Below are 15,491 nucleotides of genomic sequence, written 5' to 3' on the forward strand. Positions count from 1 at the left end.
ACTCTCTTCAGGCTTAAATAGGTACTAGGTAGGGGTACAGCCATTCAAAGATAGCCCATGGAGTAGAACATTTTCAAACTTTCTGGAAAAAGTGAAGTCCAGAATGAGGAACTAATTTCTTGTCATCAAAATGCCATAGATTCAAAGTTCTTAGTATAGGCAGGAACTTTTGAGATAATTTCCAACAACCCCTTGTTATGAGTGAGAAAACTGAGGCTCAGAGAGTTGAAGTGACTGCTCATTACCAAGGCCTACCCTGATGTTCTTTGTTACATCACTCTCCTGCTCCCACCTGGTCTCATTAAAAGCCCACAGCTAATTCAGAAATAGAACTCCAGGGTCCTGCCTTGTAGCCAGCAGCTGACCATATGTTGTCATGCATTATACAGAACATGCTTTAGGATGTGAGGACAAAGATAAGAAAGAGACTGTTAATTCCAGTGCTAACATGCCATCTCTTTCCTGAACTTATTTCAGTTCTGAAAAGATTTATAAGTTTGTTTGTTTGTTTCTTTCTTTCTTTCTTCCTTCCTTCCTTCCTTCCTTCCTTCCTTCCTTCCTTCTCTCTTCCTCTTTCTTTCTTTCTTTCTTTCTTTCCTTCTTCCTCTTTCTAGTCTCAGTAAGTTGCCTTTTATCTAAAGGGACAGGAGGGACCAATGTTCAGAATATCCAGCCCTCTTATGCCCTGAATTTTTCCTTCCCCCTGTTCTGGAATCAGTGCTTTGTTTATACTTGTAATATTTTTAACATGGAAAAGTCTATTCTTTTAAAGTTGATCCTTTTGCTACAGGACAGACACTTTTATGATATGTACTGGAGATTCAGTTGACCTCCCAGAAATGCTTAGCACAGGAGTCATAAATTGAAATGTTTTCAGAGAAGGAGCTTCCTCATTGAAGGCCCCCAACAGGCCTCTTCTACATACTGACACCGGTTGGTACCAGAGGCCCATTACCTTTTTGGAAATCAAGGCTACATAGCAACCTGATTATCCTCCTCCAGGCTGATTGCACAAGGACTATGCCCTGTGTGCAGAACAGAGACAGCCCCTGGCCTTGTGAGAAATGTATCTTCATAACCAACTCCCCCTCCAAAGGAGTGGGGAACTGGATCCAAAAGATAGTGTTCATGAAGGATATTCCAGAATCCAAGTCCTGCCGTTTTAACCATTTCATTCCTGAGCTTTCCTAGCTTGCCTCATTATTAGAAAAATTTAAAAATGTATAAGATGATAATTAAGCTTTCTTTCTCCCTAGAATTTCATCATCAGGGTTTGATCATCATTGTTCCTGTCATTTATACATATCAAATATCTTCATCTAAGAGTCACCAAGAACCTTTGGTTGCCTGGAGGCAGGAATTATTATTCACATTTTGCAGATGGGTAGGCAGTCACAGAGAAAGAAAACATGCTTTGACTTACCTAAAAGAGTCTCAGAGAGTGGATAACAAATGTTCCCACAGTCTGTTTTAGAGAGACCTGACTTCACTGTAAACAGATTTTCTCCATGTAGCTTACTCGAATACTTCTACAAGCTCAATCCTGTGATGCTGAAAAAGTCCCCAATAATGAAAATATTTTCAAAACCTAGTTCACTTATTTGAGTTTTCTATTTGTATTGAAACCAACCAAATTCCAGTACAATGAAATCATACTGCCTTGGCAGGTCTAAATGTCAGAGTCATCAAAAAGGAGAGAGGGAAAGAGTGCCCTAATTTTTAGAACTTCCGCTTAAAGTGAGCATAGAAAAGATTCACTTATCTATTTCCTGACCAATTAGGTCATTGGGCAGGAAATCACCTTTTTTGAAAGGCCAGTAAGCAGATGCCTTCTACCTTTAATTTCCCATAAACAGCATTAATGATTATTTATGCCAGCCCTCTCATAGAAATGTTTGAAAGTCCAAAGACATGAGGCCACTGAATTTTCTAGATGAAAATAAAGTTACAAATTTATAGTAACTGACAGTGTCCCACCTCCCTTTCTCCCACTTCTGTCTCAAATAATCCTAGCACCTGTAACCACCCTTCAGTCGTTTTCCCATATTTGAGGTCCTATTAAGTGAAATAACTTTACAACGCCGACCAGATTTTTAAGCCTCCAACCAGAAAGGGTCAGTTTCAGACTACCTGATTTACATGAATCAGGTGCTGGGCCAGTTGATGGAGGTCAAATAACTTGCCAAGCCAGGGCATGCATGATCTTTCTGGAAACACCTTGCCCTGGGTTACCACTGAACATCAGAACAGAAGAAGCTGATTGTGGAGTCTGAGTGACACACAGATTCAGATGAGTCATGGAATGCTCACACTACGCCTCCATCAGTGTCTTCCTAGAGATGGGCCTTCAGGCTCTCCAAGCCCTTCCCAAGGCCCACCGGGCTGGCAGAGTTGCAGGCTAATTGACATAATGCCTGGAGAAGGCCGATTAGGGTAGCAGTGAAGATAGTCTGCCTGGTTTGTGCCCCAGCTCTGTCATTAACCAACCACGTGACCTTGGGAGCATTACTTAATCTCTCACAGCCTTAGTTGGTCAATAGGGGTGATGATATTACCTACCTCATAGGTGGTTGTGGGATCAAGAGAGATGTAACTAAGATACGAAGCTCAAACAAGATGTAAGCTCTCCTCACATATAGGGCTCACCTAGTGCTCCCTTATAGTACTTTAAAAATATTGTCTTTTCTTATTATTAACTTTCAAGGCCTTCTGTGATTGCTCTTGTGGTGGCGTAATGTTTGTAAGCACTCCTGAATCTTTTAGATCTTTTCAAGCCACTCAGTCAGGGTTTCCATTAGGAACTTTTCTGTAGTCATTTGCACTTGTTGCCTTTAGTTGGGACTTGAGCTTACCTGTCCAGAAAGCAGCCAGTGTATGGAAAGTATATAGATACTTTCTTATACTGTTTTCATTAGCTTAGGGGCATGGCATTCTTTATTTTATTTTTTTAACATTTATTTATTTTTGAAAGACAGATAGAGACAGAGCATGAGCAGGGGAGGAATGGAGAGAGGGAGGCACAGAATCCAAAGCAGGCTCCAGGCTTGAGCTGTCAGCACAGAGCCCAATGCGGAGCTCAAACTCACGGACCGTGAGATCATGACCTGAGCTGAAGTCGGTGCTTAACTGAGCCACCCAGGTGCCCCCATGGCATTCTTTAAATAGTCACCACTGGCCAAATGTGGCTCTGACCCCTGAAAACATCTTCCAGAACCTGGGAAGTGCCGATCATTTTATTACTGAAAAAAAAAATTTTTTGAGTGCTTAATTAACAACTCCTAATTTTTCACATGTAGCTTTGTCGTGGCAAACTTGGAAGTTCAGCCTTACTTCATCCTATCACTTAGCAGGCACGTACGCAACAAGCTTCTACAGTTTGCTTGAAAAATGCAAAAATGCCATTAAGTTTAGCTTAAGCAAGATAAAATTAAGAATGTAAATCTGCTGCTAAACTGAATATATAGTAACATGGTTCCAAGTTTAGTAGGAATAACTTATTGACTATTGAATCAGTGTTTATTATCTTCCATGTGTCAGTGACACAGAATGAGGCATAAGTTAAGTGATTCAGACATGCTAGCATGAATCAGACATGGATTTGGGCCTCTTAAAGTATGTATTAGGAGTGATAAGAGAAGCACACTACAAGTAATATACCACAGGATAGAAAGAGATGGCATAGCGTGAGAGAGTGAAATAAAGTATTGCAGGAGTTTAGAGGAGGAAGACGTTACGTCTGTGATGACCAAGGAAGTGGCATGCGGGAAGTAGTATCAAAGACAACATGTGGACTCAGAGGCATTTCAGGTGTGGAGGGGACATGGGGAAGAAGTGATTGAATTGGAACAAAGTCTCTTTGAAGTGGAATGGAGGGAAGTGGTGTGGAAAGACAGACCAGGCACAGGCTGGAAGAGCTTTGAATGCCAATCTGGGGAATGTACAACTCTTTGGAAGCCATTGAAAGTTTTTGAGCATGCTGAGAAGCAGCAGGGAAGTGTGCTTAGATGTGACTTGGGGAGGTTAATCAGGCAGAAGAGAGGATGGGCTTTGAGGAACTGACAGCAGTATGGACATCAGTTAGAAAGCTCTAGGAGCCACCCTCAGGTGAGAGCTAATGTGGACCTGATCTAAGGTTGGAGTAGGAGGAATGGAGGATAGGGAATGGATATAGGTGAGATTTTACAGCTAAATCAATAGGACATCACAATTTATTGGAACTGAGAAGCATGGGAGAAGGAGAAATTTAAGAATGGAACTGAGGTTCCGAACCAGATTAACTAGAAGGCCAAAGAAAGAGGGAAGAATAAGTTATAATGGAAAAAGTGAGCTTGATTTGAAGATGCTGAATTAATAGTGCTGCTATTCATTATGCCAGGCTTGTAGTTCTTGTTAAAAATGGAGGACAGGTGCTGAAGCCGGTCACAGATTGAGACAAAGGCTACAAAATCATCCACATTGGGGTCACATCCTTGTCAACAGTGAGGACATCCATATGGAGCAGACATTGTAAGCTTGGTGGGAATGAGTCCTATATGGCTCATAATTATGTTCATTTGTATGTTTAAAAATTTTTTTAATTAAACTAACATTTTAAAATCTGTAGATTATACTTAAAACATGGACTTCTGGCTTCTCTTTTAAAAGTCAAAAGATGTGGCTGACTATGAACTCATATTGTCACATGATAATAATAGCTAGAGCGAGACAGGGTCTGCAGCCTTGAGGTCATGGATGGATTGTCTCGTTCACCACAGTCTCCTCTACTCCCCATCATCTCCTGATACTTAATATTAAGCACAAAGCAGAGTAATGGTCACCTAGGGCTGAGGGACAGCAAAGAGGGGCTTGAGGCTTATATAGTTAAGGGGTATGGGGTTTTTTTTTGAGGCAATGAAGTGTTCTAAAGTGGGTTGTAGTGATGCTTGAACAACTGCGAATATAGTAAAAACCATTGAACTGTACACTTTGGGTGGATTGCATGATGTGTGAATTATCTCAAAAAAGCTGTTTTACAAAAATGCAAAAAAGAAAAGAACAATCAGTTGCTATTGCCTTTGCAGGGTTGGTTTTCTTATAAGAGAAAGTATTTCTCTGTTAATACGTCTCTGTAAAACTGGGGAAAATGAAAGACGAGAGGATTGTGTATTTCAAGAAGAATGGAAGAGAGAGTGTATCACTTTGTGGTAGTAAAGAATTCCTGTATTTTAAGATGCAAACACCTGGCCTCTTTATTAATGGACATTACCTTTCTAGCCACTGAAGGCACTTAGATGGTAGGAGAAAAATTTGTCATGGCCCATCCCCTGAGGTCCACCCACAACTAGGAAGAGAGAGAGAAGAGTAGCAGAGAAGGAAAAGAATACTCCACTTGGTCCAGTAGAAGCAGTATGCCAAAGGAGGGGGAAGCTTTATCAACTGCTGACAAGAGGTCAAGGATAATGGGGACAGAGAAGTCAGGAGGTTACGGGAGACCACCCAGTGAGAATGCTTAGAGAAATGGGGCCAGAGAGAGACACAGACGCAGATGACAAAGTGCCCTGGATGCATTGTTCAGGAGTTAGTATTTCTCCTCAGTACAGCGGGCTGCTGGCTGGAGTTTAGGTAAGGGAGTGATGTGATCACATGAGCACAGTCTAGATCGTGTGTTTTCCAAATAAATTTGTATATGTTTTAAATTATGTGCATAATGAAGCAAGGTCACCCTAAACTTTGTTCTTTCCTATGCTAAATTCTTCATTCTGAAACTCCCAGGCTTGTTGAGGTCCCAGTCGTTGATTTCTATCTAATTCATTCCTGTGCCTGCTTGAACCAGAGAAAATGTATGGTTGGTGTTATCTAACCCAGGGCTTTCAATCTCAGCACTATTATGTTTGGGGATGGATAACTCTCTGTTATGGGGGCCTGTCCTCTGTCTTACAGGGTGTTTGGCAACATCACCAGCCTCTGCCCTCTAGATGCCAGTAGCTTTTCCACTTAGATATTGCCAACAAAATCACCTCCAGCCTAGAACCACAGACCCACCTTCATCTGCCATAATATTTGGGCTCAGGAGTGTTAGGCCATGCAAAGTTGATAAAACCACCCTGAAAGATGACTGGTCCAGAAAAGAAGACCAATTCCTACTCCAGACTGAGAGGTGAAAATCAAATGATACAGTAAGCAGGCAATGAATGAGAAGGTCAAGACTTCGTGTGGATTTAGCTAATTCAGTGGACTTCAGCCTCTTTGTTCTTAGTCTCCTCATTTAAAAGATATGGCATCTTGTGGATATAAGGCAAAGTGAATGTCTCACTCTGCCCCCCTAGGGCTAAGATTCCTCCCATGGCCCAGGGCCAAAGTAGGCACAGGAATTCAGAGGAGACCTCAAGATGTGCCAGATATGATGGGGGCCTGGCTTCTAAGTGGTGGGACTCATGAGCCTGCCTCTAAGGAGGAACAAGAGGAGGAGAGCAGGAATAGTTTCTGGTGACATCAAGAGAGATCCGCGAAGCTCTGGAGATGTAAGGTAGCTGAAGCTCAACCTGGAGTAGACTAGAAACTCAGATGAATACTTCAGCTCCTCTCCTTTATAGGAAAGTCTTAGAAGGTGAAAAAATGTTTCTCTGGGGATAAGGATGTCTAAAACAGATGAGACATGAAATGGTTAGATCTTCCAGAGTTCTCTTCTGGGTGTGTGTGTGCAGGGGTTGGAAGGGCAAAGGAATTTTATACATATATTCCACCATTTCTACATTGATTAGGAAAATTGAGTTAAGACTCTTGTCAAGCTAAAGAAGTCTTACAACTCTGTTAAACTAAGACTATTTCACAACTGGCTCTTATTCTATGTAGTAGCATTATGCCTTTTTACTGTGGATGTTGAGTGGCTCAATTTATTACTAGCAATGGCTCCAAGCTGCCTTGCATGCAATCTCTTACTGATATATAACTCTGTTATCTTTTAGCCCAGTGGTGGTCGCTTTCGCTGAGGCTGAAGGAAATTCATGCTGGTTTTTATTTTTAGTCTCATGTCCCTTAACCCCTCTCCTTCTTCTCTAATTTGTCAACTTTTGTGGTAATGAACTGAGCCCCCCAGTCGTCTCTAAGCAATGAGCAATGACTGGACTTTTGTTTATGTGAAACACCATTACAAGAAAGGGCATTCATAGTCATGGCTTTGCCCTGTTTCATTTCAGGCCCTTCTGGATCCAGCTGTGTGACAGCTGCCCTAGGAAACACCTGGAGTCACAGTGTGAACACCCGGCTGATTTTCCAGTACCTTGGTTCAGAGAGAAGACAGGTGAGTGCTTTGGCGATGTATTCTGACTGTCAAGGTCAGACAACAAGATGTACTTAGCAATATGAGTGTTCATCTTCTGAAAGCACTGGCCACGTTGTCTGTCCTGAGCCAACACTGTCAGGGCTAGGTAAAGATAGCAGTTACAATGAAGTGGGAAAGAAGCCACTCACAGGAAACCATGTCTAAAAACAGAGCCCATTGAGTTAACATGCCTCCTGATATTTGCCAGTGGCTTGTAAGTGACCAAGGTCCACCCCTCTAGGGGTCTCAAACTCTCCATCTCTAAAAGGTGAATGATCATTTTACTTAGCTGGTGTTTGTTGAGGACTAGATAATTTGTGTACAAATTAAATAGTGATGATGCTTTTTCTTGAGGTTAGTATGTTTGAAAACTGTAGGCCAGACAGATTCTGCCACATGATTAAACCATTCCCCAGACCCTGGTTGTTTGTGCATTAACTCCTAAACCAGTAGGTTCCAGTACTGAAGGATGCTAGAGAGACCCCCAAAAGGATGATAGCTCTCTCAGAGCTCCCTATGTAGGGTTTCTATCCTGGCCTCAAGTAAGATTTCCCCACCTTCCATCCAGAAAGGTTACTTTCTACCCTGTTCTTAATCTTCTCTTTTACTCTGAAGGAAGCAACACCACAGTCTGACCCCTTTGCTCAAATATTTCATAATTAGGGAACTTATTTTTCCCAGTGTCTAACAGCAGCTTTACTCTATTGTGTAGACCAGGTTCTAGCATGACCTCTCCCACAAGCAGGAGGAGGAAGAAGACAGGGTGATTGTTATGATTTGCTGGATGGGGCAAAATTCAGAACCCAGATTTGCCCATCTTGCTGATTATATTACAACGCAAGTTATTAACTAAAGAGGCATGAAATATCACACTGGTGGTCCTTTCTGGGGGAGGTGGCAGGGAGTTGTTGCCCTTTACCTGCATTAGGTAAATTGGCTCTCTTTCAAGGAGCCAGGAATCATCAGAAACAGACCTGAGCCTTTGCCTGTTCCAGACCTAACTTTCCAAGTACCCTCGGTTACAGACCAGAGGATTCTTCTTGGTTGCTTGGGACTGTGTAAATAACATTCCAGCTTGATGATTGAGTCAGCCATGTTCTGAGAAGATGGAGCTGCTTGTTTTCATTTAGGGAAACATTCTTAAGTTTTCAGGCCCTGGCGTGCTCATTACCTCAGTGATACCTTTTCCCCGATGATTCAAGTATCCTGGGTTCTGAATCCATTACTTCTCTTTTCAGTGGAACATATCCAAGGATGTTCCTGTGGAACCTAATGACCTTTGGTTTGTACCCTATGTTATAAATTATGTTAAATAGACCCCGTTTGCAGCTATCAGGGATATCATTAAGGATTGTCAAGCACTACTACCTGCATTCTTATCTGAGGAAGCAAACGTCCTTGTGAATCAGTGTTAAATCCATTCATTTTCATGGATCTTTAACTCCTCTCCTTGACAATGTGTAGTTTATCTCTCTTTTAGGTTTTAGATGGCATACATTGATTTTGTGATGTAGTCTATTGTATGTGGAATCATGGATTCCAGGCTCCCAGATCCTGTTTTTACCAATTCTAGCTAGCATTTATTAGTAAATAAAGAAGCTAGATCCATATTTTTCTTTTCCTTTTCCTTTTGTTTTAATAAATTAACCAGTCATTTCCATGTTTTTAATGTCAACAGGAAGTGGCTGGTAGGACAAATGCTATTATTTTATGTCTCTTTAGTAACTGCAGGGTTTTGGTGGCCCTCGGTTCTTGGCTCTTGAGGTCAAATACAAGCTACTAGTCACAAGAACGAGGAGCACAGCATGGATGGATCAGTGACAGTCTATCAACTCATATCCTATCAAATGAGTCAGTGGTGTTATCTTAATCTACAAAGAACAACATGTTACTTTCATTGCTAATCAATCAAGAGCAGAGTTAAATGCTTTTGAATGATGTTTTCACACACAAATTAGTAAAATATGTACATAAAACAGTAAAATATAATAAAATGCTGTAGCAAAGTAAAATATGACCAGCATTAAAATGGCCAACCCAGGCAAGAGAACTTATACTTAATCAATCTCTAGAAATGTGCATGCCTTTGGGGACCAGTCCTTCAATTTGTGGCCTAATAACTAGGATAAAATTTGATATAGAAAACATCTCTCTCTCTGATGAACTTATATTGCATTAGTAGAAGGTGTGCATTATGAGACACTGAGCCTTTCCTGTAGTCTTACTTCATGACAAAGTAGAGAAGCCATATGAAGATAAACCTTTTCTGGGATCTGTGCACAAAACAGTGGCTTAAACTAGTCTTTAAGGCAATTGTTCCAAATAGTACTTCCTTAAAACACTACTTAGTAGGGGAACATGCTTAGATCATTCTAGCGTTGCTAGATCTATGGAACACCAACCACTAGGAGAAGATACCAGGCATAGCTCTCCCAACCCCCACCAATGCACAGAGGCCACTACACCAAGGGATCAAGGACATGGAATGAGGATTATGTTTTATCCCGTTTCTATGACATTGAGCTCTACACCAGGGCTCTTGAATGTGAGGCTTAGTCTGAGATCACAGGGCTGGAAGGAGGTCAGGTCAAACTGAGCAGCTCTTCCAGCCGATTAAACCAAGAGCTGAATTGTAAAGTCCAAGGGAAGGAGTCCTCCCTGGCTGATTATTTTCTTTACACCCTGGAAACTTTGTAAAATTATATAACCAAAAAAGAAATCTCCTTATCAGGGCACAAGCCGAGTTAATTCTCTTGTTTATTCTGCTTCAGTGTTTGCAAAAACCCTCTTAAGAAACTGGGAAACATTTTCTTTTGGACTAATTTAGTTTTTTTTCCATTTGACTTTTATTTACTCTTTTTCGAGTCTGCTTCAATCCTGCCCCACCCTTTTTGCAACATTTTTATTCTTTCCAAAGACATATCTTTAAAGTAGAATTAAAGTGGCTTCTACTAGGTTTTTTTTCTCTTTTAGTATTTTGAGTTGTTTTTTTTTTTAAATAATCAAAAATATGTTTCTGGTCCACCATGTACATGGCATGGGAATGCAAAGAAGGAGAAGACACAGTTCCTGCCTTCAAGGTCCTTCTGGTCTCGTATGAGAGCTGATACATGTGTGCACACTCATAAACAATCAAAACGAAGAGCAGGAGTTCAAGAACAAACTAATATCGAAGTACTGTCACAAGGCAGTGTTTGATTTGTTACCTAATAAGTGGTGAAAATGGTACCTGCTTTGAATCCAGAGCAAGGTAAACTCATCAGAGGCACATTAGTCTTTTTAGAAGGTGGTGGGGCTTGAGTATCACTTTAAATCAGTATTTCTCAAGCCTGACTGCACTTTAGACTCATCACGGGAGCATTTACAAAATACCAACACCAGAACCCCACCCTGACCAATTAAATCAAAATCTGTGCCGATGGGGCTGGGCACAACTATTTATTTGTAAAGCTCTCTCAAGTGGATTCTACTGTGCAGCCAAGGCTGAAAACCGGTGCCTTAAATAGATAAATGTCTGTTACAGAGAAAAGAAAGGGAAGATTTGGGGTAAAGAGGAACAGCAAAAGAAGGAAAATCACACATTCAGAAGGCACAGGTTGGGTTTGGCCCTGTCACAAGAGCAGAGGGTCTGTGCCCTCATTCACTTGACACCTCATTCACTAGTCACCATGTAAGATGCCAGAGATTCAAAATAGGAGTAAGTTGATGCCCTGAAGTTGTTCACAGTCTACTGGGGAAAGAGGTGACCGTGTGAATGGTACATGCCGCAGGGCATGATGAGTTCAGTGAGCTTGGAGGAGAGGGCGGGCCCCACTGCAGAGAAGGTTCTGTGGGGGTTGTTGAGGCCACAGCATGCACAACGGATGGGCTGAGACCTTCCTTCAGGAGGCACTTGCAGTGACCATGCGGGCTGCCATGAGGGGCTGGAAAAGCTGAAGTAAGGGTGCTAATACTTGAAAAGAAGATGAAAAACTTGATGAAATATTCATACTATTTCTCATCAAATCATCATGAAGTCCATTCCTACAAACCACATATGGGGATTATACAAAGTTTTCAGTGCCCTGGAAGAAGTAATGAAGTAAATTAATCCCAACTAAAGCTTCACACCCTCTTGATGAAATATTATGACTCTCTCATTTCAACGAACGGGGAAGAGGTGACTTATTCATATAGGAGGCTTATTTAAAAGGATTTTATAATAATATTTTCATCCTTTATATAGCAGTCACCTGGAAGTTAAAGAACACTTGAGGAAGGGGCACCTGGATGGCTCAGTCAGTTAAGTGTCCGACTCTCAGTTTCCCCTCAGGTCATGATCTCATGGTTTCATGAGTTGGAGCCCTCTATACTGACAGTGTAGAGCCTGCTTGGGATTCTCTCTCTCTCTCTCTCTCTCTCTCTCTCTCTCTCTCTCTTTCTCTGCCCTTCCTCTGCTCATGCTGTCTCTCTCTCAAAATAAGTAAACTTAAAAAAAAAATAAAGAAGAACACTTGGGGGAAGAGCCTAAAGTACCCAGTAAATTGTTGACAAGACCAATAATACTACTCAGGCTCCTGATCCCTACTGGAATCCTTAGGTTTTCCTCAAGGTCCCAGGTTGTTTTGCATTTTGGAAGTATTTAGTGTCCCCTTCCTGGTGATATAATTCTTCTCTCAGTATCCATTTTGTGTTTTAAAAGACTCAAACACCATCACTGTGAAGACTTCCTGACACCCAGCCTTAATCAGCCCCCTTTCCCTCAGTTTTGCCCACAGATGCACTTAGTACTTGTCTCTGTTCTTGCGTGAGTGAAACCCAGATTGCCAACCCCTTGAGCACTGTGACTGAATCTTATTTGTGTACCCTCAGAGGCAGAACAATGCTTGACACTTATATATTCAATACATTTATTTTGAAAATCAGAGAGAGAGAGAGAGAGAGAGAGAGAGAGAGAGAGAGAGAGAGAAACTCCTATCTATGCATGAACCCGGTCTTAAGGAAGAAAGCCATATAGCTTATTTGGAATCACTCTTCCCCATAAGAATTGAGTTACGCAGCTTAATAGTTCCCTTAAAGTGCCAGTGATTGTCAGTTAAAAAGGTTGGCATCAGACCTTGACGATTATAGCAGATACTTATAAAGAAGTGCTGTACAAAGACTGAATATAGGAATATCTTTTTGTGGAACCAGCCTGCTGGGGGCTCTGGGAGAGTGGTAGCCAGGCTTCCTTTGAAATCCTAGTTGGAATATTCCACTGTGTAAGCAAACCAGAGCCCTAAACACGGACCCAGACTGAGTGAGGGAGAGGGGCTCCACAGCTGCTTTAAGGGAACAGGCAGCATGGGGTCTTTGGCTGAGGGAAAGGATAAGAAATCTTTGTTGCCATCTTCCACAAGTCATGAGTTCTGCTATCTGTGCTTGGATAGGCTTATTGGAGGGCTGACTAACTAAAGAGATGAGAAATCTTTTCTCCCAGATAAGCTGAAGTGTAGGTTTGGGGCAAGAATGTCACGCATACAATCATATTCACCAAAAGAAAGACATCGAAGAGGATGTTTTACCTCATGGAATCAGTTTTATGTCTCACTACTTGCAGATTCCTCCAGAGGAACTCAGGCTTAGTTGCCCTCACTCAAAAATGAGTGAAATGGTTATTCATTTCTCTTTGTAAAATGGTTCCAGGTCATTGTGTTTGTTCTATTTCTATCTTAGCCTGTCTGCTGTTTTTAGGCAAGGAGGACATGGAGGGCAGGAGACGTGTGTGTGTGTGTGTGTGTGTGTGTGTGTGTGTGTGTGTGTGTGTATCCAACCAGAGGAGAGGTTTGGCTGCAGGGGTGGGAGAAATTTCTTTTTAAGCATAAATGTCTGCAGAAATAGCAAAAGGAACATAGAATCCCAGCCAGGTACATTGCCTTGGGTATAAATGTTACATCCCTTTTCAGAGCTGCTCAAGTGTGAAATCTAACCCCTGCCCACACTCTTCCATCAGAAGTGCTCTAACAGGTATTGAACAGATTGGGAAAATATACAAAAGCAGAACCCAGAATGGTGACTTTTAAAAGGACTCTTTTTTTTCAGGTCACCGGGCAAATATATTAAAATCTGAGGAAATCCTACCTGAAATTATGCAGTAACAGCAAATGAATGCAGTGAGCTAAGACTCAGAGCATAAAGACAAGGTCCATCTGAGAAAGGACAACATAGACACCCAAGGGGACACTTCCTGGTTCTGTCTCCACATTTAAGATAGGAATATCAATGCCTCTTCCACCACCTACAAAAAAAAACAAATTTCATTGGACTCCCTCTGGAAAAACTCAACGTACTCAAAAATATCACTACCTCTGAATGGGCTCAAGTAGATAAAACTTTCCCTTGAAGGGGTTCCATTGGAAATTGACAGTTAAAAATTCATTAATACAGTTGCTGCCATGTTTCTGATGGGAGTTTCCCTTGGCCATGATAGACAATGTACCTTTGCTGAGGGGCAAAGTCAGTTTTTCCTAGGAGATTTTGAGCCACATGGAGTCAAGAAAAATTAAAATCAAAATCAAAACAAAACAAGGCGGGAGACCATCATGGGGTTTTTAATGTCATTTTTTAGCAAGTGGAGTTACAAAATTAAGTGTTATCATTTCAAAAAGGAAAAGCTACTTGCACACCAAAAAAATAGAAAAGACATTATCTATGAATAAAGAATAGTACTGTAAATCAAATATATTTGCTTTCATGGAGGAATTACCACATGTCCTTCTCTCTTTGAGGATCACCATCTCTGACCATCAGGGGCTGAGTGACTGATCCACTCGCAGAGTGTTTAGGCGTCTTTCCCTTTACTGAGCCACTCATCTTACCAGTATTTTATCACCTCTGTCATTCTCCTCTAGCTCTGACTAGTTTTATTTTTACACACTGTCTGGTACCAAATCCCCTTATGCAGTGACCCTTCCAGCTCTGACTCCCTAAGTAAGTAAACCAGGGCAAATATGTGAATGAGAGATTTCCAGAGAAATCTCAGCTGTTGCAGGAAGTGAAAGAGACACAGGGCTTTGGAACCAAACTGAAGACCTTGTTGTCGGCTAGGGAAGAGAAGTGTTTTCAGTTGGGAAACAACATAGGAAATAGCTATGAGATCTCTTGGACAAGGCAGTGACCTGGGAGTCAAGGACACTGAAATGCATTTGGCTCATTTGAGAATGAAGGTTGGACAGGATGTTGTATTTTGGCTTTGGTTAGCTAGAGAAGAAAATGGGGCAACATCTTTGGTTAGGAAAAGCAAAGGGGAGAGAAGAATTTAAGAGCTACATAAACTATGAACTGATTTACAAATGAACCAGTGCTTTCACTTAGAACAAAGGCATTTAGGATACAACAATGTTCCATCTGAGATTGCCTCCTAGAGATGATCTTATCCAGTGATGTTCAACTACAGCAAGCTTAAGAATCACAGGTGTTTGTTAATGATGCTTCCTAGGCCCTGCTCCAGTGACCCTTCAGCAAGAGCAAGCACTTCCGGTGATTCTCACAAGGGTGGTCCTCAGAACCACACTGTATTCTGGCCATTTCATTTTACAGATGGGGGTAAGCAATTTGAGGTTAAGTGATTTATTCAGGGTTACACAAGTAATAAGTGGCAGAAATGGAACTGGAATTAAATTCTCCTAATTCCTAATCTGTTGCTATTTTCACTTTACTGTGCTGACTTTTAATAGGAAAACTTTGGGCAAAAATGTCCCCTAGCCCAATCAAATTACTGGGTTTGCAGGCAAAGTGGTATTTATATCCTCTAAAACTTTCAGTGGCTTATAAAGAGGTTCTACAGAATTCTGCAAAAAAAAAAGTTATATATATATATATATATATATATATATTTATATATTTATATATTTATATATTTATATATATATATAAAGGCATCATCCCACCCCACATTGCGATGAATTACCAGATGAAAGTCAGCATTTTAAGCTCTTTGGTCCAGATATGTGAATACTTGACTTTTTCTGAGTTGGACTTCACAGTGAGTGTGGACTTCCCAGCTGAATGACTCTTTATAGACAACATCCTGCAAACAAGGCTGTCTTCTCTGCCCCTCTCCCACAAATGGTCACTTGTGCTCATGGAGGGTCACCCTTAGTCTTGAGCTTCATGTTGCCTATCTCATAGGCTAAAGGCATATGATGGCTTGGGAAGCTTGGAGTTTTCTGGT

General features: G+C 41.3%; 1 protein-coding gene across 5 annotated transcripts in view; it reads left to right on the plus strand.

Moving 5' to 3' along the window:
* The window catches only part of RAD51B (RAD51 paralog B), a 617,832-nt gene that overhangs the window by 520,925 nt on the left and 81,416 nt on the right, over window positions 1–15,491 (plus strand). For all 5 annotated transcript variants that reach the window (XM_047862724.1, XM_047862723.1, XM_047862725.1 and 2 more), the window contains one exon: window positions 7,176–7,279. In XM_047862724.1, coding sequence (XP_047718680.1) covers window positions 7,176–7,279 — 104 coding nt within the window. The remainder of the gene's footprint in view (window positions 1–7,175; window positions 7,280–15,491) is intronic.

This window comes from Prionailurus viverrinus, chromosome B3 (assembly GCF_022837055.1).
Source record: "Prionailurus viverrinus isolate Anna chromosome B3, UM_Priviv_1.0, whole genome shotgun sequence".
Lineage (NCBI taxonomy): Eukaryota > Metazoa > Chordata > Mammalia > Carnivora > Felidae > Prionailurus > Prionailurus viverrinus.